This window comes from Drosophila pseudoobscura, chromosome X (assembly GCF_009870125.1).
Source record: "Drosophila pseudoobscura strain MV-25-SWS-2005 chromosome X, UCI_Dpse_MV25, whole genome shotgun sequence".
In the NCBI taxonomy this organism is placed as follows: domain Eukaryota; kingdom Metazoa; phylum Arthropoda; class Insecta; order Diptera; family Drosophilidae; genus Drosophila; species Drosophila pseudoobscura.
In genome coordinates, this window is record NC_046683.1 from 12,134,880 (window position 1) to 12,160,403 (window position 25,524).

At 43.7% G+C, this 25,524-nt stretch overlaps 2 protein-coding genes across 6 annotated transcripts; one reads left to right on the plus strand and one right to left on the minus strand.

Moving 5' to 3' along the window:
* Positions 1 to 1,438: 1,438 nt before the first annotated feature.
* On the minus strand, positions 1,439 to 24,872 carry Evi5 (ecotropic viral integration site 5). 5 transcript variants are annotated; one of them, XM_033384560.1, is made up of 9 exons: positions 24,205 to 24,872; positions 9,862 to 10,315; positions 8,294 to 9,329; positions 8,108 to 8,222; positions 7,860 to 7,877; positions 6,339 to 7,006; positions 6,144 to 6,261; positions 5,981 to 6,079; positions 1,439 to 3,592 (listed from the first exon to the last, which is right to left on the minus strand). In XM_033384560.1, the coding sequence occupies exons 2-9, from the start codon at positions 10,112 to 10,114 to the stop codon at positions 3,455 to 3,457; spliced, it is 2,445 nt and encodes an 814-aa protein (XP_033240451.1). In that variant the 5' UTR covers positions 10,115 to 10,315; positions 24,205 to 24,872; the 3' UTR covers positions 1,439 to 3,454. The 5 variants fall into 5 exon arrangements, with proteins under 5 accessions (XP_033240451.1, XP_033240452.1, XP_033240453.1 ...); XM_001354838.4 differs by lacking the exon at positions 1,439 to 3,592 and adding an exon at positions 5,065 to 5,207; XM_033384561.1 differs by lacking the exon at positions 7,860 to 7,877 and having other exon boundaries at positions 24,205 to 24,871.
* Sk1 (Sphingosine kinase 1) lies at positions 14,369 to 17,848 on the plus strand. The gene has a single exon (XM_001354837.4). The coding sequence runs from the start codon at positions 14,972 to 14,974 to the stop codon at positions 17,006 to 17,008; it is 2,037 nt and encodes a 678-aa protein (XP_001354873.3). The 5' UTR covers positions 14,369 to 14,971; the 3' UTR covers positions 17,009 to 17,848.
* Positions 24,873 to 25,524: the final 652 nt, after the last annotated feature.

Sequence of the window (25,524 nt, forward strand, 5' to 3'; positions counted from 1 at the left end):
GCTCATTGTAATACTCATTTGCATAGACTGTCTATAGATCTTTAGGGAGTGTCTGAAAGCCTTAAACTTATCCCTTCCTTTAGAATTTGATGGCACTTCTACCCTGAAAGCAAGAGTATTCCATGCCTCTAATATTTCGTGGAGATCTTTCATTCAGTTCCCGACAGAACGTGCGACAGATGTACACCCCAGACGGTGCCATACAGTATATTGTAGATTAAACCGAAGTTCAGTGTGAGGTTCATTGGCTGCTCTGTTTGCTGAACGACAGACAGTAGTAGCCCCCCACAAGTCCCCACCGATAAGCAACAAAATTGCATCATCAAAATTTCATTACAGCTTTTGGGGTTTTTTTTTTTTTTGCTTCTCATTTTTATTTATTTAATACTAAAAGTTATAACTTTGATTTCGCTTTGTATTACTGATTTACTCTCGTCTTTATTTTTGTGTGTTTTAGTTCAATATTTTCTGTTTCTGTTTCGGTTTCAGTTGCTATTTCTGTTTGCTTTTCCCACCGTTGTGTCGTCACATCTCATGATCTTCTATCGTTTATATTGATATAGTTATTGGTTGTATATATATAATGTGTATAACACTATTTTTTGCTGTATTTTGTATACTACTTTGTTACCATTTTGTGACTTGTGTGAAATTTACCGAGTTTTTCTCTGATGATGATCAACAATGTGTGAAAATAATCGTAATTGTAATACTTAATTGCAAATCAAACTAAACATTGAAGGTACTGCCGACCATATGCCTTTGCTTTGCCTTACTTAATGGAAGCAGTAACTGATTTATTTGCCTTTAATACAATATATATGTATATGCATATACTATATACTGGTATGTGTACTCATGTACTATATGCTAATTAATTGCATTCAAAGGAGCTGGGAGGGTCAACAAATCGTCTCGTCTCGTCTCGTCCAGAAGTCATTGGCCAGTGTCCCAGTCAGTAGAATTGATAAACTGCAAAGTCTTAAAGCATTTATCAAATCAAACAGCAGACAGACGACATCCAGACAGGCAGAGGGGATTGGGTATTGGGGATTGGGCCAACGAAAAACGTGTACAAATGAAATCCAATCAAGGGTTCAATAACTCCCCGGGGCTATGAGTCACAGTTAAGTGTGGGTCAATTGTTTGATTAGCAATTCGCACCCCAGCATTTAACCCATTGACCAGGCTGTGTGTGTGTGTGGTCAATCAGTTAACGCCAGCCCCAAGCCTCCAGCCAAGTCTAGACTTTGGACAAACTGTGAACAGATGATGTGCGCTGTCAAACAAATCCAATTGCAAGTCAGTCCATATATGTGTGTGTATATAGAAACTATCATAGATCTAATTTGTGCCATCGCTTGCCATAACATAAATACACAATTAATTCTAGGTTGCGCCTGGCCTGGGCGTGCCGCAGAAATATACAAACATACAATCAAAATTAATACATATTTTATAAGAACAAAAAATTCTAATAGTTCAGCAAAAGTTGGGAACGAAAACACTACATGCCTACAGCATTACAATATGGTAGTCGTACTTAAAAGATTATAGTATTACATATAACAAAGTTTTGTGACACTTTTTACGACACATACATCTAGCGAATATTTAGCGATTGTATTTCACTTATCCGTAGTATGTATGTCTGTTTGTCATGCAGGGCAAATGCAATCCTTAATGGAATTATACAAAATTAAGTGTATCTCCTCTATGTACGTCTTCCTCGTATAAGTAACAAACCTAAGCACTGATAAAAATAGTTCGAACAAAATTGAAAAACAAAAAGAACTGAAATATTGCACATGGATAATATAACACTCAACCTGAAGTATTTGTGTGCGAGCAATCGCCTGTCGATCGATTCATTATTGTAAAATAATCATTAATTGATAGCTGGTTTATCGCGCTTATGTTTGTAATCGTTTATTGATAGCTAGTCTATCGAGTAATCGCTAGTTGTCTTTGCTCGTTTATTGAGAGCTGTTTTATCGAGTCCCATTGCTTATTAAATCAAATGTTGACAAAATAATCGGCTAATCGTCTCATCTTCGACTAGTTGTTTTCATATAATAGATGAATGGAGTATTCACTTATTCATAAATTGTTTTTATCGATTAATAATGGTCTCAAGGGATTGCTTGCCGTTTCTCGATTAACCATCTGCCAATCAATCTCCTCTTCGATTGCTCGCTCTTGTCGCCTACCGATTAATATCTTTCATCGATTACTCGATTCCTGCATTGCACAAGCTGCCAAATGGGATTTACATCGGTTTAAGTGTAACAAGGAACCATATCTATAATGTTGGCTAACGCGAATGTCAACTAAATATCGTAAGAATATCGCAAGTTTTATATATCGTAATTGTTATCGTAATATCGTTCTTGGGGGTATTGTTGGTGCGAAAGTTCTTGACTTGGGGAATTGGGATTGTGCGCCACCTCTCTCCGTGGTTCTTTCACATTTTCTGTGTTTGTGATTTGTTTTTTTTTTTCACTATTTTGAATAGTTTGTGGTTTTGTTTTTCTTCTTGCATTTGATTCTGCATTTGGCAACGCTTGTTTTTGTGTCTTTCGCACTTGGTTGTATTTTAGTTGTGGTTTTTTTTGTTTGTTTAAGATTTAGATATTAGATTTACATAGGGGATCCTACTACAAATTCACTCTAGAAATATCGTAAATATCGTTCGTTCTAAATTGATGAAATCATAATACACACAAATGATATTTGTGGAATTCTGTAATGACAATTTGAGTAAACATTTTAAAAAATCTTGATGTTGCCTTAAAACGCAATCTACTTTCGCTTAAAACTTACATTTTAATTTATGTTTAGGAATGGGGGGGGATTACATAAAAATGCTCTGCTAGTATATCTAGAGGATACTCCCTCTCGTTTTCTCTGGGATCAATGTACAAAAGTGTTATATATAAATCGTTTTGATTGGGATTTTCAATAAATAAATATGAGAGTGTGTGTTTGTGTTTGGGGATAATAAAACATAACAGCAATAGAATTTAAAATACAAAAAAAAAATATTACAAATAATCATAATATGGGAATTCTTATCATTATAAAATTTAAACGAATATTATACATAAATAATATGTGTGGTTTTGATTGCAACTACTTTTGATGTCACTCTTCCATCATACTGTAATCTTAACCAATAACTCCACTTTCTTCTTCCCGATGCCCGATTCTGCTCCTTCCGCTTCTGCTTTGTGATCACAGGCATGTGTATAGCATATATAAATATTGTTTTATATATTGTAGATCGGCTTGTGCTTCGCTCTCTTCCTCTCTCTCTCTATCTCTCTCTCTCAACACATATAGCAGTAAATGTATATGGCTGGGAGAGAAGTGTATCCTGTACTGCCCCTGATATTTCCTTCCCTTCTTGTGGCTGATGTTGTGAATGTTGTCGTGTGGCTGATTTGTTTTTTGGTTATGTCGACAGCTCCGTGCTACCACGCCGCATCATATTGAGTTCGCTGAAGTCCATCTCTGTCGATTCAATCGATTGGATCGAAGCACTACGCAGCTTTGTGCTCGGAAATTTGCCGCGACTCTTCACCGCCGTCAACTGTTCGGAGATCGAAAAGAATTCATCAGTTAAAAGATCAGTTAAAGGAGTATTATTTATAGAAAAACAACGATATAATTATAGAAGCTATCATTTCTATAGAAAGAGCACTTGGATTTTGAATACCTTTGCAGGGGTTATAATGCATTTCAAGCATTCTAATAATTATTGTTGGAACTGCTCAGATTTCTTGGACTAAATGAATCTTTGGCGCAAAAAGCAACTTGAAAAGAATGTGGAAACCACCAGTTGCTCATTTATTAATAATTTTCTAATATTTCTGTGTCTTCGGTGTTTTTTTTTGTTAATTTTCGGGTAAGAAGATGATAGACTGTATTGTATAATGGAGCTATATATCTTTTGCTCTCATACACTTTGTATTCTATATCTCTCCATTTATTTATTGGATCGCTCAGTTTAAGAGCTTGTCAAATGATTTGAAGTAAAGTCTGCAAATGGTATTCAAAAATCTAGCTATTCCTTCTTATTTTCTATGTTTTTGGCATGCAAATCATAACTCTGATTGATTTAGGTCTTAAGAGATAAACAAAGATCGGTCTATTTATATACTATGTTCGTGCTTTAAATACTTATTTTAGTTTATTAATTACTATTTAGGTCAGATAAGAGCAGGCATGCAGGCGTGCAGAATAGCAATATTTATATAGCAAAATGTTTTGCATCAAATAAATCACTCCCAACAAAGTGAGCGTCAAGGTACGGTACGAGTAGATGAATGTAGTATGTTGATCGGTTCAAGTATGGATTCCAAAGCTGCTGTTAAATGTATGACAAGGTAATAAACAACATCATTGTGTCAAAACATCATATCAAACTGTCAGAACAGTGTGTCAAGACAACGATTAGAATGCGTCACTACGGGTATAAATATACAGACAAACATATGCGCATATGCTTAAATAAACAAGCAAAAAAACAAGAGTTGATTTCACTGATAAACAAGTGAAAATCAATTGCATTCTAAAGATAGAAGTACTTCTAAATCAATTCTAAAAACATATCTGATCTACGACGAATGCGAAAGAAAAAGGTTCAGGTCTACGCTTAAGGAAACGGTTCATGTCAACGCTAAAGGCAATGGTTGGTGTCTTAGCTTTGGCACAAGCTTCCATTTAGCAAGATAGCAAGAGAGAGCTAGAGAGAGAGAGAGGAATGATGGGAATGGAATCACGTTTCATGTTCATGCAAATATGCTAGGAAGCTAGGAATAGAAGTAGAACATGCAACATGCAACGGTGGGGCATATGGGATCTATAGAGGGGAAACGATGCTACAGATAGTACGTATACGCCATGCCTAAAATATTATCAGCAGTTTTTCATAAACACCTGTCGTATCTTGCAGACGTTTTGGAATTTAGCTTTTGTCGGGTGTTGCATGGTAATTGAGTTTAGGATTAGTTTTACTTATGGGTTTGATGAATCTTTTTTCGGTTTATGTTTATGTTTTCCTTTTTTTTCGTTTAGTTTTTTAGCTTCTTCGTTTCATTTCGTTTTCATTTTGTTTTTTGTTTTGTTTATTTGGGGGTTACAAATTTAGTTTAGCTTATCCATTTCCACGGCTCAGTGTCGGGGCTGGTTATTGGCGTGGGAAACTATAAGTAAACCGACGACAATGAACAATATTTTTTATTGTTTCGTTTTGAACTGAACAAGATTCAATGGGGAACAACAAGAGAGATAATCATCGGAGCTTACACAGCACACAAACGTAGATCAAATGGGTATACAAAAAACAAAGAGAAACAAGAGAAATTGAAACAAAATAAAAGGAATGCAAATAAAAAAGAGCTTGAAGAGAGAGAGAGAATGTGCTCTGCTCCTCACAAGATTTAGATATAGTTTGGCAGAGCTTTAAGCTCTTTTAAGCCTGCTAGAGTGTGGATCCACAACATTTATGGGTGTAAATTATAGCGGAAGGGTGTGAGTGGCTTTCAAGAGTAGCTTGATCGAGCTTGAAAGAGCTTTATGGTCCTTGATCAAGGTTCTAAGAGCTTTCTGTGACTTTTTCTTGGTGTGATTACAGCTTTCTTAAGCCCTGATCCTTGATCAAGATTCTAAGAGCTCTCTGTTCTTCGATGAAGCCTTTTTAAGCCCTCTGCAGTGAAGGCACACAACGCAAATAAAGCCGGAATGTGTGTGCTCCTAGAACTCCTTTTGTTATTCCAGAAAAAACACACAGGTGCACAGAGAAGCACTGGTTTGGTTACAGGTAACAAGAAATGAGCCAACGAAAAAGCACAAAAACTCATAACAAAATAAAAAGATCAACAGTGAATGGGCATTGGGTGGGGGTTGGTTAAAGGTTAGCTGTTAACTGTTAGCATTTTGCAGGGGAGGGGGAGAGGATGCTTCTCCACTCTCTTACCTCCGCCTTCATGTCGGCCAGCCTGTCCTGCAGGTCGCGCACCTTATCCGATTCATCCAAATTGGCACGCAGTTCGCCCTCGGCCAGCATCTCCGAGTTCTGGTTGGGAGTACAAAAAGAGAGAGTTCAGAGAGGAGGAGGATAGAGAGCACACAGCCTTTACCTTGGTCTCCAGTCGGGATATTTCCTGTTTCAGTTCGGCCACCGTTTGGCTCTGTTCCGTGAATTTGATCTTCACATTCATCAGTTCATCCTTCATACGAGATTCCAGATCCGAGTATCTGTAGGGGCAAGCGAAATGTTTGTACACTCTGTACTGTGTGGATCTGGGGATCTGTGGATCTATCTGTGCCCTCACCTGTGCTGCTGTTCGCGCGCCTTGTTGGCCATGTCCTTCTCCCGAGTAACGGCCATCTCGAGCTCTTCCTTGAGCTTCTTTTGCTCTTCGTCCTGGCGTCGCAGCTGGTTTGTGGACACCTGCACCTGGGTCTCCAGCTCCATGACCTTGAGGCGCAGCTCCTTCAGCTCGGTGAGGGTCTCCATCTCCCGTATCCGTGTCGTCATCAGCTCCTCCTCGAGCTTCTGCGTTAGCTCGCTGGACTTCGAGCCCTCAAAGAAGTTGGTCAACAGCTTCTTGGGCGTCGAGTCCAGCGCTTGGGTGTTCCGCTCGCTCTCGCTGCGCTGATTCTCGGCCAGCTGGCGCTGCCACTGAGAGCTGAGCTCCTGAACCCGCTGCTTGAGATCCTTGAGGGAGAGCGAGGCCTCCGCCTCGCGCAGCTTGCTGGCAATCAGCTCGTCCTGCAGATGCGCCACCGAATTGTCCGGCGTTGTCTCGCGCAGCGTCTTCTTGTCCTCCTCCAGCTCCTCGACCTTTGACTTTAGATTCCTGATCTGATCCTCGCTCTCGGCCAGACCCTGGCGCACCTTCACCAGCTCCTCCAGCAGACAGGAGACCATCTCGTCGCGCTGCTTCAGTGCCTCTTCCTTCATGCACAGCTCATCGATCGACGACTGCCGAGAGTTGTTCTAAATTTCATGGGAGACTCAATCATTAAACTCTATCCATCTATGATTGATAGTTTGTTTTTTTCTTTGTTAGGGCATGCGGTGACAGGTGTTTGGTTATGATACAAATGATACTCCAACAATGGCTTCTACAGTTACAGCTACAGCTACAAATGATACTAGGGCTTCCAAAGATACAGATACTTATGATTATTTATGTTTGAACGTACGCGTAAGTACCCCACATACCGCGGGTTCGCTTAGTTCTTACAGAAAGTATATTAAAGATCATAGATCCAGAGGGGGACCATGCCTTAGGCACCAATTATTTCTTTATTTAGAGGCACACAAGTCCCTGAAGGAGGAGACACTGTCAGTGACTCGAAAAAAACGTTTTAGCTGGGATTTTCTATCATGTTTACAAGGTATTTTCCTGTGTTGGTTGTTCATAAATTTACCACGAAACTATTTCCTTCGGTTCCGTGTCATCTATGTATCTCCTTCTTTTGGTTGTCCGTTATTCTTGTGCTTTGCTGTCAAACAGCGTGTATTAAGAGACTCGCTCAGAGAGGATTGTAAATATAACAGAATAGACACTAGAAGCGTATCTTTAGAGCTTGCTTTTCGTATAAACTGTGACCATTTGCTGGTCATTCATCGGACAGCACGGACAATCATTGCCTAAAGAACCTTCAAGGGATCACAAGACTATAGAGTATACAAGAATAAGCCTATAACTAATGAAATTACACAAAAAAGCATGCACAACAGATTTATCGGGAATGGAATTCATTTGGTTTTGGAGGCAGGCAGGCATTGGGTAAGGCATTAACTACAAGACAATGTTTATTCTCTTTTTTTTGGAGTTACTTACGCTGTCGATGGATACATTCTGTATGTTTTTTTTTGCATTTGGGGTGTGTATTGTTTTTGTTTTTGATTTGATTAAAGCGAACATTTTGTGTGTGAAGCACCACAACCATAAAGGAAATCAAATAAAATGGAAAAGAACACAGAAGTACAGATTAGCAACATATTCCGTTTTAGTTACAGGTTTCAATCGAGAAGAGTGAGAGGTAGAGGCGGAAGACAGGCGATGGCAGGGCGGGCGACTGTACTTACATTCTCCTGCAGCCGAAGACTGAGACCACGAACCTCTTCGTTGGCATTCTCCAGCTGGTGCGAGACCTCCAGATAGGAGCGTCTCAGCTGCATCAGTTCCGTTTGAATGGCATAGCTAGGGGGGAGAAATAAGGGGGAAAAGATTATGAAGGAGATGATCTCTCTCTCTCTCTGGCAATCCCTCACCTTGTTTCTTCCTCTTCGGCCCGTGAGACCTGACCCCGCACCAGGCGATCGGCCAGCTCTGCACTCTCAGCCTCAAGCAAATCATTGCGCTGCTTCAGCAGACAGTTCTCGCGACGCAACCGCCGCAGTTCGACCATCTCCTCCTGCTCTTTCTTCTTCAGGTCCTGATACTCCTTCTCCATCTTCTTCATGCGCTTTGTGTTCAGCTTCTGGGCGTACGCGAGATTGAAGAAACCCTCCGGGTCGGCCTCCACACGGCCGGGCAGCTCCTTCTGGAAGAACTTGAGCATGGCCTCCATGTCCAGGCAGAGGAGCGTCTCCTTGCCGGTGAGGAGGAGGGCCAGGGCCACCTTGAAGATGAACTCCATGCCCTCGCTGAGGAAGACGTCCATGATGCGGCAGCTGAGGTTCACGTTCAGCGTGGTCGTGTAGAGGGTGAGGAACCAGCTGGAGGCGTACATCGTTGTCTGGAAGCCCTGCTGCTGGAAGTGTATGTGCATGTCGGGTATCTGCTCCTGGACGAGATTCTCCAGCTGGTACATGCACAGGCCCAGCTCGGACATCGACGGCTTGAACATGTGCCGCATGCGATGCTGTTGCATGATCTGCACGAGCACCGCGAACGCCTCCTCCTCGGGCATCTGCATCAGCAGCAGGCCGACTATGAAGCCGGAGCCCTGGCAGTAGCCCACCTCGCGATCGTGCAGCGAGTAGGCCTTGATCACATTGAACAGCGCCTCCTGGCCGGGCCCGTCCTTCTCCTTGAAGAAGTCCACCTCGGGATAGGTGCGTGCAATGTCGCGGCGTATCACCTTCTCGCAGGCGCTCGTCGCCTTGATGTACTCCGCGTACTGCTTCTTGTCCGCCTCCGACGCCGTGCTCAGCTGTTGCCACACGATCGCCCGGAAATGGTGCGGTATGCCGCGGCGCACCAGCTCGCGCACGCACGGATTCTTGCGCTTCAGCGCCCCATCCCAGTCGTTCAGAATGGTGGCCCACGTTGTCCAGATGTCCTCCTCGGCCACGGAATTGCCGCCTGCCAATAACGAAACGGATTAGGGGGCCCCCCACATATTTAATTAGTTCTGGGTTATCATACGTCGAATTTGAGATAATTTATGCATTAAATGGAATGCCATTTGGAATTTAGTCACGGCCTGGAAAGCCCAGGTTCCAGATCTAATGGAAAGCAATCTCCTCTTCCAATGCGCACGTCTACCTCCCCGGGCGAGAGCCGGCAATTGTGGGAGCTAGCTCTCGTCTTTGCCTTTTCCGATAATTTGATAACTAAATGAAACCCAACTACGATAACGATTACCGAACGATTGAAGCTATTCGGAAATGGCAAAGCCCTTAGAATAATCGATTTATGGGAAAAAGGGAGCTCTTCCTTTGATAACTAAATGAAAGACGATTACGATTGCCATCGATTACGGAGTGGGCATGGGGATAGGACAGAGACCTTTACTCTTCTTTCTCCCACAGCAAGAACTCCTTTAGCAGATTCCCATAAGCGAAAGGACACAAGCTAGGAGACCACATTCGGAGGGGATGGAACAAATACTTACTCGAAGTGAGGCTTATCTGACTCGTGTCCGAGTTCTTGCGACTGTGCGTGGAGTGCAACGAATTGAGGGACTTGGCATCGCTCTCGATCAGCTTGTTGGCTGCCTCCAGCTTGGCCAGCAGATCCATTTCCGAGGTGGGCAGACTCTCATCGGCTGTGGGCGGTGGTAGAGTGCTGCTGTTGGGAGTGCCCTTCACATCCATCTTCGTTTGGCTCTCCGGTGTTGAGGCAGTTGTCGTGGCGGTCAGGGTCATAGCGGCGCTGACGGCAACAACGAGCTGCTCGCAGAGGAGTCAAGGCTGGAACTAGAGCGACAGACAGATATATCTCTGATCGTGTGCGATCTTTCAGTTGATCCCGAGATTCCCGATCCTTTGGCCTAACAGCAACGACACATGATGCTCAATTTCCTCTGTTTGGCGATGCGCTACGTCCCTGGTCGACGTCTCTCTCAACTGCAATTGACATTAATGGAAACATTTCATTAGTTAAAAGAACTAGCCAGACTAAAATCCAAAACAAACAGAGTCTCGCAGTCTTTGGAAAGAGGTACCAGTGCTAGAAGAGAGCGGGAGCGAGAGGGAGAGTACTCGTGTTCCCAGTGTGGATTCCCCAGCAGCCCGTCTGTGTTATGTGTTCTCTATGTTGTGTTCTTCCACCTTTTGTTTATATTTCCAGGCGCCCTACAAAACTAAGAAGGATAGCCCGGGGGGAGGGGGTTTGGGGGCAAAACAATGGAAAAAGCTGTTGGGGCTTTTTGTTGATTGCGCCCCAAAGCCGTGCTGGCAGATCGCTGGGTATTATGGGGTATATTCTTTTTTGGAAAATCCTTATACTCCTACTCCTCAGAGTAGAAGAGTAAAAGAAAAGAGTAGAAGGGTTCAACAGTATAAGAGTTGAGAGGCAAAATGCTCCACTGTTCGCTTTTAAACACAATTCGCAGAGAGAAAAAGAAGGCGTCAAGAAGGCGTCCCCGTATAAGAGTAACAAAAGTTCCATCTTTTTCGCACTTTCCAACTCTATTTTTTCAAATATCAAGTATACGAGTTTTTGCTCTCTCTCTACTACCGTTTTTGGATACATGGGAGTTCCTCCTTTGCTGTTCCCTTGCTTCCCTTGTCCGCAAGAACGACACAACAAAGTAGCGCGGAAAAGCACAGGAAATGTACCGTTTCGAAACGTTATCAAAGTGCTCTACTTCTCTACAATGCCTCACCTCGCAACACCTGCCGCCAATAACAGTTATCAAAAGCGCAAAAGAGAGAGAGAGAGAGAGAGAGCCAGAAAGTGTTTTGCTTTTGTTAGATTGGTAAACACACTCGTTTGTTCTTTGCTCTCTTCTTTGCTCTTTTTTGTATAATATTTTCTTTCTTTTTTCTTGTTTCTTCTTTTGCTTCCTTTTCTTTCTTTTACTGCGTCTTCTGCGACTTCGGTCAATCAAAGATCGAACCAAAGGAGAGAGAGGGAGACAGAGAGAGAGAGAGAGAGAGAGATAAGGAGAGCGCCTTTATTATCGCATCGATGATAACCGAAAGTTTTTTTTTTATAGTTTTGTTATTTTTTTTTTTTGTGATCGATTAATCCGACATTCCTCATTAGAAGAAGTTGTTTTATAGATTGATTATATATTTCCTTTTGCTTGGATTTCACTTCAGTTTCTGGTTTAGATTTGAGACTTGTTTTTTTTTTATGGGCTTCGGGGTTTAAAGATCGATTGGATTACTCTGCTCAACTGCTTTCATTGGCCAAATTCCCACCCGCGTAGCAAAACCGAGGGGCACTGCTGCAAAATCTTGCGAATCGAATCATTCGAATCCACAGCTGGTGCACACTTCGATCATGTATAAAGAGAACTGAAATTAAACCATAAATACAAATTTAAGCACAGATCTAATAGGTAGGTTTGGGTGCCGTATCCACTCTTTTAAGTAAGAACCAAAGTGGTAATTACTATAAGTACAGAATTGTGTAGAAGCCTTTGCTATTAATTACCGAAAGAGAGAGGAGAGGCTGTCCATCTATCTCTCTTGTTGGAGGGCTTTTCATCTAATGGGACTCCCTATTCAACCCCTTATGCGTACCCCTACTCTGGGCTCCCTTTTCAGTTTTCTTTTTTGTTTTCAATGCAATTGAAAAGTATAATATAGTAGTATATATCATCATGTACATATGTAGGTCAGGAGACGATAGACAGAGACAGAGTGCAAAAGAGCCGGGGTCTGGTCTTTATCGGACTGTGCAGTCGGTGCAATAACCACTTAAGTGCTGCCACGGGGCCCCCCCCACACCCCCTTCCTTGTGATCCATTAAAGGCCACATGTTTGCCACAGTTCCCGGTGAGGGAGGGGTGTCTCTGGACATTAATTGGCCATGGGGCCACGTGAGTGACTCATTGAGGTGGTGCTTCCCTCCCTCTCGTTGGTGGGTGAATCAACCTCCCATCCAGATACGAGTACCAGCGTACGCTCTATTATGCTTTGGGTTTGGGTTTTCCTCTAAAGCAGTTCATTTGGAGGAGAAGAACGCAGCAAATTAACCCGTCAAGCAGTGGATTTACAGGCTAAACACCAGTCAAGCAGTAGCTTAAGCTACACCGCTTATTGTTTCGAATCAACGACTGGACTATATTTATTATCTATCTGCTTTTTGCTTTTTGCAGCTGTGGGGCCTCGAAGCCACCCCCCACACAATTGCCTTATGGCAGCGAAAAATAAAAAATAAAAAAAAAAACTGTCCCCACCAGCAATTTCCAAGCAATTGAACCAATCTCTGTTATTTTTTCAGCTCTGATATCAACAGACGCGCGCAATTAAAAAAAATAAAAGAGCAGAAATAATCAAACAAAAAAATATACAAAAAAATACTGCTTAATGTACACCTGGCAAAAAAACAAAAAAAAAATATTTCCAGAGGATTTATATGCTTTAGGTTTCGCAAAATCCCTTACACCGCAAAAAAACAAACAAATAAACAAAAAATGGAAATGCTTGCGTGTATGTGTGTGTGTGTGTGTGTGTGTGACTGAGTCACGTTGAAGACCCATGGATAAACGTTAGATAAGATCTGCGAGTCTAGGGTTCAACGTGACGTATACACAACATGTGTCGCAACATGTTGATACCCCCGCCCCAGCCGCCTCGCATTTCGTTTTGATTGATTAACCCCTTCCATTAATAAGAGAGAACGAGACGGAAGGAGAGTGAGAACAAATTATGAATGAAAGGCCACGAAAATTGCATAAAGAGAGCACCAAAGCATCGAGAGACAAAGAGGCAAAGCGGCGGAGGCGGCAGAGAGAGAGCAGTAGAGTGGGAAAGCTCACACATGCGGCCAAAGCCATGCTCAAGCCGAAGCCCAGGCCTCACTCTCGCTCTCTCGCATTCAAAGTCAAAGGCAAATTGCAGCTTAAATGTGCAAGAAGGACAGCCATACACACACACACGCACACAGTCAGGCCTGCCTGCAGCGTAGACAGTGCCCAAAGCTTGTATGACACTGGATTGCTTGGGCAATTGAATGAGCTCTTCTTACACTGATCTAATAGAATTTTCTCTGCTACGGGCTACTAATAGATATTTTTAATAATTATAACATAGACCCAAACTGTTTCATATCTCAGGCCGGAGTGCCTTAATCAATTGTAATATAATTATTTCCAAACGTGTTTAAGCTAATTTTAATAATAATTCAATTCAGATCTATAATTTCATATCGACACTTTTTTACATAAAGATCGTAAATGGAATTTTAAATCGAAAATTGAACTAAAATCTTTAATACATTTAAAATATTATAGTATATTTATATTTATTATATTATTTGTATATTTATTATGTTATTTTTATATTTATTATATTATTTGTATATTTATTATATTATTTTAATATTTATTTTTTCTCGCTTTCCATTGGTTGTTGCGGTTATTTTTTTTACTGAAACTCAAACCAGTGTCATACAGACTTTAGGTTTTGCTTCGATGCATTTCTCTGCCTGTTTGCACACTTAAAGCTTTAATTTTGGCCTTTGACTTTGACTAAGTGTGCGTGTGTGTGTGTGTGAGTGGTGTCATACAGGCTTAAGTAAGTAATGGGGAGAGAGGAAAAATGTAACACCAACAGAGTGACAGTTAACACTCGATCTCTCTGGCAGTGTCCGCCAAACAGAGGCTAGACATAGAGTGGGAGCGAGAGAGAGAGAGAGAGAGAGAGAGCCCTGTTTGTGTTTGTTGTTATTTATCGAATGCACGCACGGACGCCCCGACCGCCCGACAGCTGTTTTTAAGTAACAAATAAAATAAAACAAAAATAAATGAGCGAACAGAAGATAAAGACGTACTAATATCTCCATCGATACGATACGTGTTGATTAGATTTCGACACGACACTAAAACAAAAACAAATAAAGCGCCCAAGATTGCGCCAGTGTGTGTCCGTGTGTGTGTGAAAGCAACAGCAACAGCAAACGATGTGCAAATCGTAAAATCTCCATTAAAAATAAGGTTAGTGTTCACCCTCGCCCACGGGTCGACTTCAGTACGAAAAGCGCGCAGGAAGCGATCGGTACGGAACGGAACGGCACGGAACGGTGCGAAGCGACAAAGCGACAAAACGACAAAAAAAAGTAACGCACACACACACACGAAAGAGCGTAAGCTCCGACGGGCATGAGATCGCATGCAGACACAACACAATTATTATTATTAAATTTAATAGAAAACACCTACACATTAATATAATAACGTAAATAATAGACCACAAAAAAAAAAAAAACACAAAAAACAAAAAATAAACATATACCAAACGGGTTTCAAACGCTCTCTTCGGCTCCCTGCTGGCCAGCCTGCTGCCCTGGCTCTCTTTTCACCGATCTTCATTTTGCGCCATCCACTATTACGGTTTGTTCGTGTTTGGTGTTGTTTTTTTTGTGAGTGTTAAAGACAAAGACAAGGTCAGAAAAAAACTCCACTCGAAAAGAGAAGGGGATTTACAACGGTGCACAAAGTGCAGAAACAGAGACAGGGAGAGTGGGAGAGAGCGAGAGAGAGCGTGGAGTCATAGACAATCTTCAGAGAGCCAGCGAGCGGGAGAGCGAGAGAGCGAGAGAGCCTGCCCATGACAGCCACAACGGAAGCCGTGGCCGCCACCACACCCGTCCAGGAGCAGCTCGACGGCAAGAGCATGCCGTCCCTGCCCTCCACACCCACATCGGCCTCGTCGGAGACTAGCCAGGCCTTGAGCGAGATCTTCTTCGTGGAGAGCAGCCGTCGCAAGCACAGCATCAAGATCCAGGTGAAGCTCTGTCCGGAGGGCGTGTACCTGCGGCGGGAGACCGACCAGGATGATCACATCAACGAGCAGCTGATACGCATCGACGACATCATTGGCTCCCGGTTTGGTCCGCGCCTGAAGAAGCGGCCACGCGGCGGCCTCAATTCGTGCAAGAATCCCAGCGGGGATGCCACGCAGGAGCAGGAACAGCAGCCGGATCGGGACAACAGCGCCTACCTCTACATCTATGCGTATCTGAAGAAGGAGAAGCCTCTGCGCCGCGTACAGACGCTGCGCATCCTGCGCTTTCGCTCGAGCAACGACTATGCGGAGAATCTGCAGACGGCAGAGCTCTGGCATCGCACCATACGGGAGCACAAGCAGCGCAACAGCACCACCATCGACACGAACGGCTCCGTCTTGGGCGCGGGCGGGAGCTCTGTCAAACACCTGTTGATCCTGCTCAATCCGAAATCGGGCTCGGGCAAGGGTAGAGAGCTCTTCCAGAAGCAGGTGGCCCCGCTGCTGACCGAGGCGGAGGTCCAGTATGATCTTCAGATCACAACGCATCCCCACTATGCGAAGGAGTTTGTGCGCACCCGTAAGGATCTGCTGGAGCGCTACTCGGGCATTGTGGTGGCCTCCGGCGACGGGCTCTTCTACGAGGTCCTCAACGGTCTGATGGAGCGCATGGACTGGCGTCGCGCCTGCCGCAATCTGCCGCTCGGCATCATACCCTGCGGCAGCGGCAACGGCCTGGCCAAGAGCGTGGCCCATCACTGCAATGAGCCGTACGAACCGAAGCCCATCCTTCATGCCACGCTCACGTGCATTGCTGGCAGGAGCACGCCCATGGATGTGGTCCGTGTGGAGCTGTCCTCCAGGGACAAGCACTATGTGATGTACTCCTTCTTGTCCGTGGGCTGGGGCCTCATTGCCGACATTGACATCGAGAGCGAGCGTCTGCGGTCGATTGGCGCCCAACGGTTCACGCTGTGGGCCATCAAGCGGCTCATCTCGCTGAGGTCCTATAAGGGCAAGGTCTTCTATCTGCCCTGCCCAAAGGAGGAGAAGGAGGAGGAGGAGCAGCAGGAGCAGCAGGAGACTGCTGCCGCTGCCCCCCAGGAGAAGGAAACTCCACGGCAGCTGCCAGTGGAGGAGCAGGCGCCACCAAGCAGGCCTGTCTCATTGCCGCTGAACGTCAACGGCGATGTCAGCGAGGAGAGCGAGTTCAGGGATCTGCCGGAGGACCTCAACGAGGAGTCCGAGACGGACCCGGACCAGTTTGCCGATGCCCTGTCGATGGATCGTTCCATCTTTCGCCAGCACGCCGACAGCTGGCACTCGGCCATGTCCCGCCGGACCGCCTACTATTCGGTGGGGGGCCAGAGCATCCGATCGAATCGCAGCCGGATGAGCGTCTCCCAGAGGATTGAGGCGGCCAATGCAGAGTTTGCGGAGCTAGTGCCCTCGGGCACAATACCGGGACTGCAGCTTCCGTTGCCTGCCGCCGACGGATGGTGCTGCGAGGAGGGGGAGTTCGTGATGGTGCATGCCGCCTACACGACGCACCTGTCCTCCGACTGCTACTTTGCGCCGGAGTCGCGGCTAAACGATGGCATCATCTATCTGGTGATCATCCGCAGCGGCGTGGGGCGCCACCAGATGCTCAACTTTCTGCTGAGCATGAACACGGGCACCCACTTGCCGCCCGGCGACGATGATCCCTTCATTCGGGTGGTGCCCGTCAAGGCGTTCCGTATCGAGCCGAGTGCCAGCGATGGCATCTTGGTCGTCGATGGCGAGCGTGTCGACTACGGGCCCATACAGGCGGAGGTGCTGCCAGGACTGATCAATGTGATGACCACCAATGGACAGTGAGGATGTATCGGATAGTGATAACGATAACGATAGCGATAGCGCTATATCGATCAAGTGATCAGGGCTATGGGACATTACAGATCAGATAAAAAGAGAACAGTACTATAAGCATTTGTCGATAGTTGCCTACGTTCGATAGCCATTAATCGATCATCAAATGAATACGATATATTTACGTAAAATTAATCGATAACTATCGAGTTTTCGATCACCGCAAATGTATGCAAAATTGCAAAACTTCGACAAAAACTATTTTAAATGTATTATTCTAAATCGACAAGCAATCGATAACTTATGATAAATTATCGGTATAATCGATAAATAATCGACCAACCATAACCAACGAAATTTATGTATACGATATTCAGCTTTAAATCGATAAACCGCTCATCGATAATCGATAAACTTACGATTTAGCTAAGACACATTCAACAGATCGATGTAATCGATAACCGAATGTACAACCCTAGTCTAGGATTACAATTTGAATATTTGTTTGCCTAATGGACTGTCCCCCGCATTCGATACGCAAAAATTCATGACATTAATCGATAGCTAAATCTAATTTAAAAAAAACTATGACGTAGGTATGGATGGAGGGATAAATATTTATGTATATTCTTTGATAATCGATTTTATATGGGATAAACGCTAAACACTATTCGATACCTGCCTTCAGAGCTACTAGATCTGCACAAAGATCCACCCGGAAAGGGAACAAACACTTAAAGAATCGATTAAGTATTTTTTTTTTTTTTTGCCAATTGTTAATTATTTTAAGACTAAGAATGAATAAAGATAGCGGGAACAGAAGAACAAAACCAAAAACCAAAATCAAAAAAATACATAATGTGAATTTTGTTGCCTTGGAAACGATATGTCTCACGCTTCTCATCCGGTTGCATGGCGATCTTTATCGATATCAGTGCCCCTGGGGCCCGTAATCGGTCCGATGTTCAAGTGGCAGAGGTGGGCCATTAAAATGCAAACGTAGACGACCAGATATGCCAAAAGGGATTACCGAAAGCACGCGCAATCATTATTAATAAAAAATACAACAAAAAAACAAGCACCACCCAGCAGTGAAAGCTCTGTCCCGCTTAGAGCTTTCACTGTATCTCTGGGAATCGACATATCATATCAGAAATTATCTCTGACAGGTACTTAAGCAATTCCTGGAATGACAGTGCAAACGATGGGTTGGTTGTAACGCCGATAGAATCTTCAATGGAAATAGAAACGGGTCACTCTCTACAAAATGTACTCCCCAGAGTGTTGCCTTCAAAGAGGTCTACAATATCAAGGGTGCTGTCCATCGATCGATAATATTTATCACCTTATGTACCTACGGCGTACACTCGGAAAAAGAGTTAAAGAATGGTTGCAACGTTTTCAGGGCATACTTTTAGGCAACAGTGTTTCGTTCTAGCGTTCGATCGGCGAAACCACTATCTTCATCTGTGGGGATTCAACGGCATTGTGTCTCGGCACGCGGAATGATGGAATGGAACAAAAGATCGGCAGGCAGGGCAATGTGTTGTAGCAACAGCACTCACGGAATAAGCAGTGCGTCCCATCACCGGTTAGAAAGACCGTTATTGACGTCACTGGCTGCCTTCTCTTCGATGAGAGCACCGAATGCCTAATAGGCTCTTTTGTTTCGTCATTCGACTGTACAGAGAGAGAGAGAGAGAGAGAGAGAGAGCGAGAGGCAGAGCGGACATGTCATTCGAGCAAGTGCTGTTTCATGGCGATAATTGTGCGACAGTCACAAATCAAACGAAATCAATGATTGCCAGCCATAAAAGAAATGCAAGAGTGAGTGTGTGCGATTTTGTGGGATGGCAGGAAGCTCAACCCCCCTCTGGAAACTCTATTCAAAGAGAACCAGTGTTGCACAAGACCGAGAAGGAGCTTAAATTTGATTTGATTAAAGACAAAGCCTTCAAGAAAAGGTCGCAAATACTTGAACAATAAAGAGTTTCCTTTTGTTTAACCATTTAAATGATAGACCATTACGATGGTGGACCCTCTTCATGCACCCATGAGCTTGCCCCCGTTTTTGTTTTTGTTTTTGTTTTTTATTGGGTGCAACGTTTGCTGTTTGCGCCACTTGTCTTCTCTGCGAAAAACACTTGAGCAAACCCCTCCATGTGTATTCAGACCATGGAAGTGCACACTCGTGCAGATATTTATGCACTATTTCCAGTCTAATTCATTCATAAAAAGTTCTCCTTCTTCGGCCACTTGCCGCGCACGCCACACTTAATGTGTGGCTCGGCTCTCTGTCAGTGGATGGACGGCTGCCACAGGGGGAGACCGAAACCCCCACTCAAGGCTTGAGTACCCACACATTCGTAGGCACACGCCCACAGCTGCGGGTCATTCGAAACGTTTTCGTCGACACACAAGCGGGAGAGAAGGAGAGAGAGAGAGGGAAGGGCAACCACTACGGGGAGGTTGTTTTCAGTATTCCAAAGAATTGAAGGCCCCTTGGAATGTATGCCACAAACTCCTCGTCATGCACACGACATGTATGCGAATGCATTTCGGCATGAACTTGCTTCTGGGCCACGTTTGTCGCAGAATACATCTCAAAGCAATGACGCAATAACGTTCTCTCTCTCTCTTTTTTTCTAGTTTGTTGATAACAACAAAAAACATCATTTTATGACCGCAACTGTATCTACAAGTGTGTATATATTTATATCTTTGTGTACCGCAAAATACTTGTTTTATTCCTCCAGTGTGTGCGTCGGTGACAACCGTTAGAGGCGCGCCGCTCTGCGCCCACAGTCCACAGACGAAAGACTTTTCTGTGCACTCATTTTGGTGCCCATTCGCTTGTGGGGTATTTACGATCCATTCAGGCATTTGGCATCGATCGGGGCATATATGGAAACGGAACGGAAGGCAATGAATGGTATTGGAACGGTATGGCATTGTGAAACGGAAGGGTTGCTGTGCTCTGTGTGCTCTGTGTTCTTTTACCTCTCTCAATAGCTCTCTGCTCTCTCTCTGTCTCTCTCTCTCTGAAGTTCTGAATCGCTATACTCTCTTCATATAGGGCATCAATTGCTTCGGCCTCACACTTCCACCTCCATCCATCCCGTCCATCGCTGCTCTGTTGCCAAGATATGCCGATTAGTCAGAAACCTGATGGTGAATATTTTACGCTAACATTTGGTCCTCTGCCTGCCCCTCCCTCTCTTTAGACGCTGTTTTTTCTCTTTTTTTTTAAACCAAATGAATAATACATTGGATGACCCACCTGCCAGAGGTGGGGCAGCATTTGGGGGGGGAAGTTCAGTTGTTTTATTGCTAATTTTAAGCGCTCAGTGCATTCACGAGGCGCATTTTGAGGTTTGAGTCAGTGTTTGGTACAGTCCCGGCGGCATTTGGTAAATCTCAAGTCTTGATATACCCCAAAAGTGATATCACTGTGTCCCTGTCCGTTGCCTGTGCGGGGCTTTTGTCCCCAATGTAATTTAAGCTTCAATCATCAAAAATGTATGAATGCCACGCCCACACACACAGACACAGACACAGCCAGAGCCACAGACAGCCAAGCCCTGGGCCAAACACTCTCATTAACCCAATTTGAATTGTTTACCCACTGGGGAGGAACAAACATTCCACTACACCGACCTCCACCCACCACCCACTGCATTGGGGACGAGCCCTTGGCAAAGGCTTTGACGTCAGCCAAGCACTCGATTACGGTGGAGCTTTGCATAAAACGAACAAGTACACAGAAAACGAAGAACTTTCCGATGAAAATGTTCCACTCGTTCCACCTGTTCCGCAGGGTTGATACGCAAAAGGGAAACTTTTCGCCTTAAATGGCATACAAAAATAGTGGGAAATAATTAGTCTTCGTAAATCAAAATTATGGCTATTTTTAGATGGAACTTTCACTGTATTTAAATTGTCTTTCTTTTTATAATTGCTCTACAAGAGCCCGGAAGAGGGGCTCCACAAATGAGCCATACCATAGCGCAGGGGAATATCGTAGAACAATAAATAAAATCCTAAAAACAAAACAAAAACAAAACTCAAGTGGACAGGGACCCCGCGCCGATAGCAGGCCGCCAAATAATGAACCAGAAGCGGCAACGTCGACTGGGGAGGAAAGATGCGATAAGAGTATCGTCTCGGAGGCGGAACAGAGGCAATGAATGAATCAAACAATCAGAGGGAGAGATAGAGGGAGAACAAGTGCAAGATTGGGCCGATCAAGAGAGAGAGAGGGAACAAGTGCAAGAGTGGGACAGTGGGACAGTGGAACAGTGGCACAAGCGGGAGAGGAGTAGCGGCACAGCGGAAGAGGGCTGAACCTCTGGGAATACCCTTGGAATAAATTTGTTAGGAAACGGGATAAATAATGATAGAATCCCCATTACGGAAAATAGAAAAACTTAATCTTTAATTCACGTACTATCATACGATCATAGTCGGAAATACTCCAAAAAACAGTAACCGATAATGAAAATCACTAATCAGACGATTGTTCGATAGATTTAACCAGATATCTCCAGAGAATTTAACAGCTCCCTGGCAAAGGCATCCTCTCTCTCTCTCTCTCTCTCTCTCTATCTCTGAGGCAATACGATATTTGAGGGGCGGTACAAACAAATTACAAAATGTAAAAAACAAACAGAAAAATGATATTATGAAAGACTAGCCCCCACCCCCCTACACCATATCACCCCTCCCCAGCGACCAGCCACTGCCGTTTGCCGTTCGCTGTTGCCTTTTCCGTTGCTATTCCCACAGTAACATAATTATATACAAAAAAAAAAAAATACTACTGCTGTCTGCGATTGCTCTCATTGTTGTTTCTTTTTTTGTCTGGGAGCCACAATACGATACAGGGCAGTCGACAAGTGCTTTTTGCTCTCAGCGCAATATTTGAGGCGTTTTATATTTCCCCACAGACAATGGAAAACAGAAACCGAAAACTGAAAACTGAAAACTGAACTGAAACGTAGCTGCAGTTCCGATCATTCCAGCCATTGCTAAATATTTATTGTAAGAACTGTAGCTGTAGATGATATACCGACTAGAAGATACCACTTTATCATGAAAAAAAACAAAAAAAAAACCTAATAACTGTACGAGAAATATTATTTAAATTTAAACCAAAAAAAGAGCCGCTTCTTCTTCGGTTTTTATTTATTTATTATATTTCCTAATATTTTTCCCACGACTGTGGAGAGACCTTTCGTTTTCCGTTTACCCGTCACATAATTCACCGCAAAAACAGCATACCCCTGGCATTTTCCTACCTACAGGCGGCAACAACAATCGAAAGCTTGAGCCAAAAAGAAAGAAACTCGAAAGCAGCACAGCAACAGGGCTGAAACCGTTAATTCATTTGGCTTCGAAATTCGAATCTCGAAATACAGCAAATGCCAGCACGTACACACACACACACACACACACATACGAACGACTGTGACTGGGAGATTGGCATAGATATTGAAGTGGAGTTGAAATTGTTGTAGTTGTTGTTGTTGTGGGTTTTGTTGCTGGATCTTCGAATATTTGCAGCAGGTAAATCTCACAATAATGGATGCTGGCAGAGAGCGGGGCTGAAGAAGTGGTAGAGCGCGACCGATCACCCTTTGTTGTTTCTCTGTCTCTTTTCTTCTTATGTCTGTTGCTTATTTATGTTTTACATAACGGTATTTTTGTGCTGGAGAGAGAGACAGACAGGCTGCGCAATCGCATGAGACGGCAGGACTGAAGCTACTGATAATTTTCCTATTTGCACTCATTTAATTTTCGTTAAATATACTTTTCAGCCACAAAAAACGTTGGTAAATATCTCTCAAGTGCAAATCATTTTTGACACATTTTTTTTTGGCGGCTTTACGACGAAGGTCAAAAAGCGCTTCAAAAGGCAACATGTGGCACGACACGGGCACGGGCACAATAACAACAGTTGATCGTAAAATAATAGCAAAATGCGAAACAAAACTATGAAAAATATGATGATAAAACAATGCAAATAAACAAAAGTCGGACAAATATGGCAGAAACACTTGAACAGATACTAGATAAAATAATTAAAAATCGCAAAACGTTTGAAAACCCAGAAAAATATGTTGCTTTTTGTTTTTTGGCAAGGGACAAGAGAATAAAATGCTTGAAGGCTGTTTGTCCCGCTTCAACCTTCCTTCCAGAAGATGATGACAGACGACAGATGGCAACACCCACCCACGCACACACGCACACAGAGGAGACAGGCGAAACAGGGGACAGGGACATCCGACCCGCCCGCACCATCAAGCAGATTTATGATCATCATTAACATGATGACTTTCTGCCTGCTCCATGTGTTCCACACAATGATTTTAATGATTGTGATTTAAATAGAGGACAGAAATGAAGACAAAAACATTTGAATAAAGCGCAGGCACGCACACACACACACATGGGCACTCGTATTTAGATAAGGCAAGGTGGCAGCACTGCGTTTCGTTGTGGTGCGGCGGAGCGACGGTGCGTGCAAGGTGGCAACGCGCAGGCGCAAAGCAAGGTAAAACGGGAGAGAACTTTAGAGCGAGACGGCAGACCAAGCGGTTGTGGGTGGTGGTGGATGGTGGATGGGTGATTGGAAAGCAAGACAAGGTTATAACAGCAAAAGCAACAGAGAGCAGCTGATATGCTGGAAGCGCATGGGAGCAATAGAGACAGTCGACCAGGCAGAGGAGAGTGGGGAGGGGGAGAACAAGGGCAGGGCTAAAATTTGTTGATGTTGTTGTTGGTGGCGGTGGTGAAGCTGCAAATGGCGGAATGGCGAAATGACTGATGATGATGATAAACGCAAGCGAGCAGGCGTAATTAATTACATTAATGCGCGAAAATATACATATGTATGTATGAAGAAAATATAACAACTTTATGTGAGTCCGTGCGTGTGTTGTGTGTGCCCGTTGGAGAAATGGCCAAGAATACCGTTCGGTTTGTTCGCTAATTTGTACAACAACAAAAAACACACACACACATACGAAACGCCAGACAAGAGAGAAAAGAAGAAGTTGAGAAAAACCATAAAAGACAGCGAAAGAAAGTTTCTTTTTCGAAGATAATAATGGAGATGCAATGCACTGGGGCGGCGGCATACACGTACACACGTCCGCAAAGATATGAATATTTGAATCTGGAAAAGAACTGTATGCTTAACTCACCTTTCCTACTCGCTTCCCCTCTTTTTTTTTGCCTATTTCCACTAATGTGAATGATTGAGGGATGAGGCGGATGGAGGAGGGTGGTTGCCTGGTCTTCTTTTGTTGTTATCGCTGTCACTGTCGCGCCGTGCACAACCAGCAAGCAGCAGCAGCAACAAATTTAGGAATCGGAAACGCAGCCTGCAAGTGCCATGTGGGAATCGGCAGACAAATTATCTCCAGACTATAGATGCCGCTCCCATTAAGGTGGTTTTTGCTCTTGTTTCACACACAAAATTTAAACGAAGACCGAAACCGAAACGGAGGTCCGAACTTTTTTTTATAGCTGTAAACGTCACTCTGTTTCTCCTCCTCACACTAACACGCAAACACACGTACACACAGCCAAACAGACAGACACGCACACACCTCTTTCACTCTCCCACGGGCTGCTGCTTCTTTTATTTATCTGTTTCTGGGACGTTTTGGGATCACTTTTCAGTTAAATTGCACTCGAAAAAAAGTAAACATTATGCAGTTTTCATTCAACGATTATTCGGTTATTCGTTTAGCTGTACACGACCACGACAATATGACAATCCAACTAGACTCTGTCTATTTTTCCAACAGCGACCCGTTCCCCGTTCCAGGCGTAACAAAAATCTGTTTGGGCGCTGCCAGGGCTGCCATATCGGTGGAGTTTCACTGTGTGAAATAAATTTAATAACGTTTTAAGGAAATATTAACTCATTGATAATATAAAAATGGTAGGGACTTATTTTTATGCAGAACAATGTATTCTGATCATGTGTCGAAAATTCTAACCAAAATTGGATTCAGTGGCAGCACCATCAGCTGCTTGTAAACAAATTCAATTAAATTAAATCTATAGGTAAAAGAGCGTGGTCTCATGAAATTTTTAGCCATGTGTCACGATCAGTCTCATTCAGCAGAAAACTATTTTTGATTTATGATTTATTTATTATTTGTCTGACGCCTGACATTGACGATATGGCAATGACGGCCAATTTGTGCGATACAGCTATCGATTATTGTGCAAACTATTGGTCGCATAAATAAGTGATAATGTGTCGCTTTTTGCTGGCATCTTAATTAATCCTAACACATACGAATATACTCATCCCGCAACTACTGATATCACAAACAGTACTCTTTTCCGCGATATAACTCGTGTTGTTCACCTGTTTAAAAAGAGGGTGTTAAGAGGGTTCTGGCGCTCTCACGGGGCTTTGAAAAAAAAACGGCAAAACGTACACATTTCCCCATCAGGTGTGGCTTTTGATATGTAGCGAATGTGTAGTTTAAACCTTGTTTACAGCA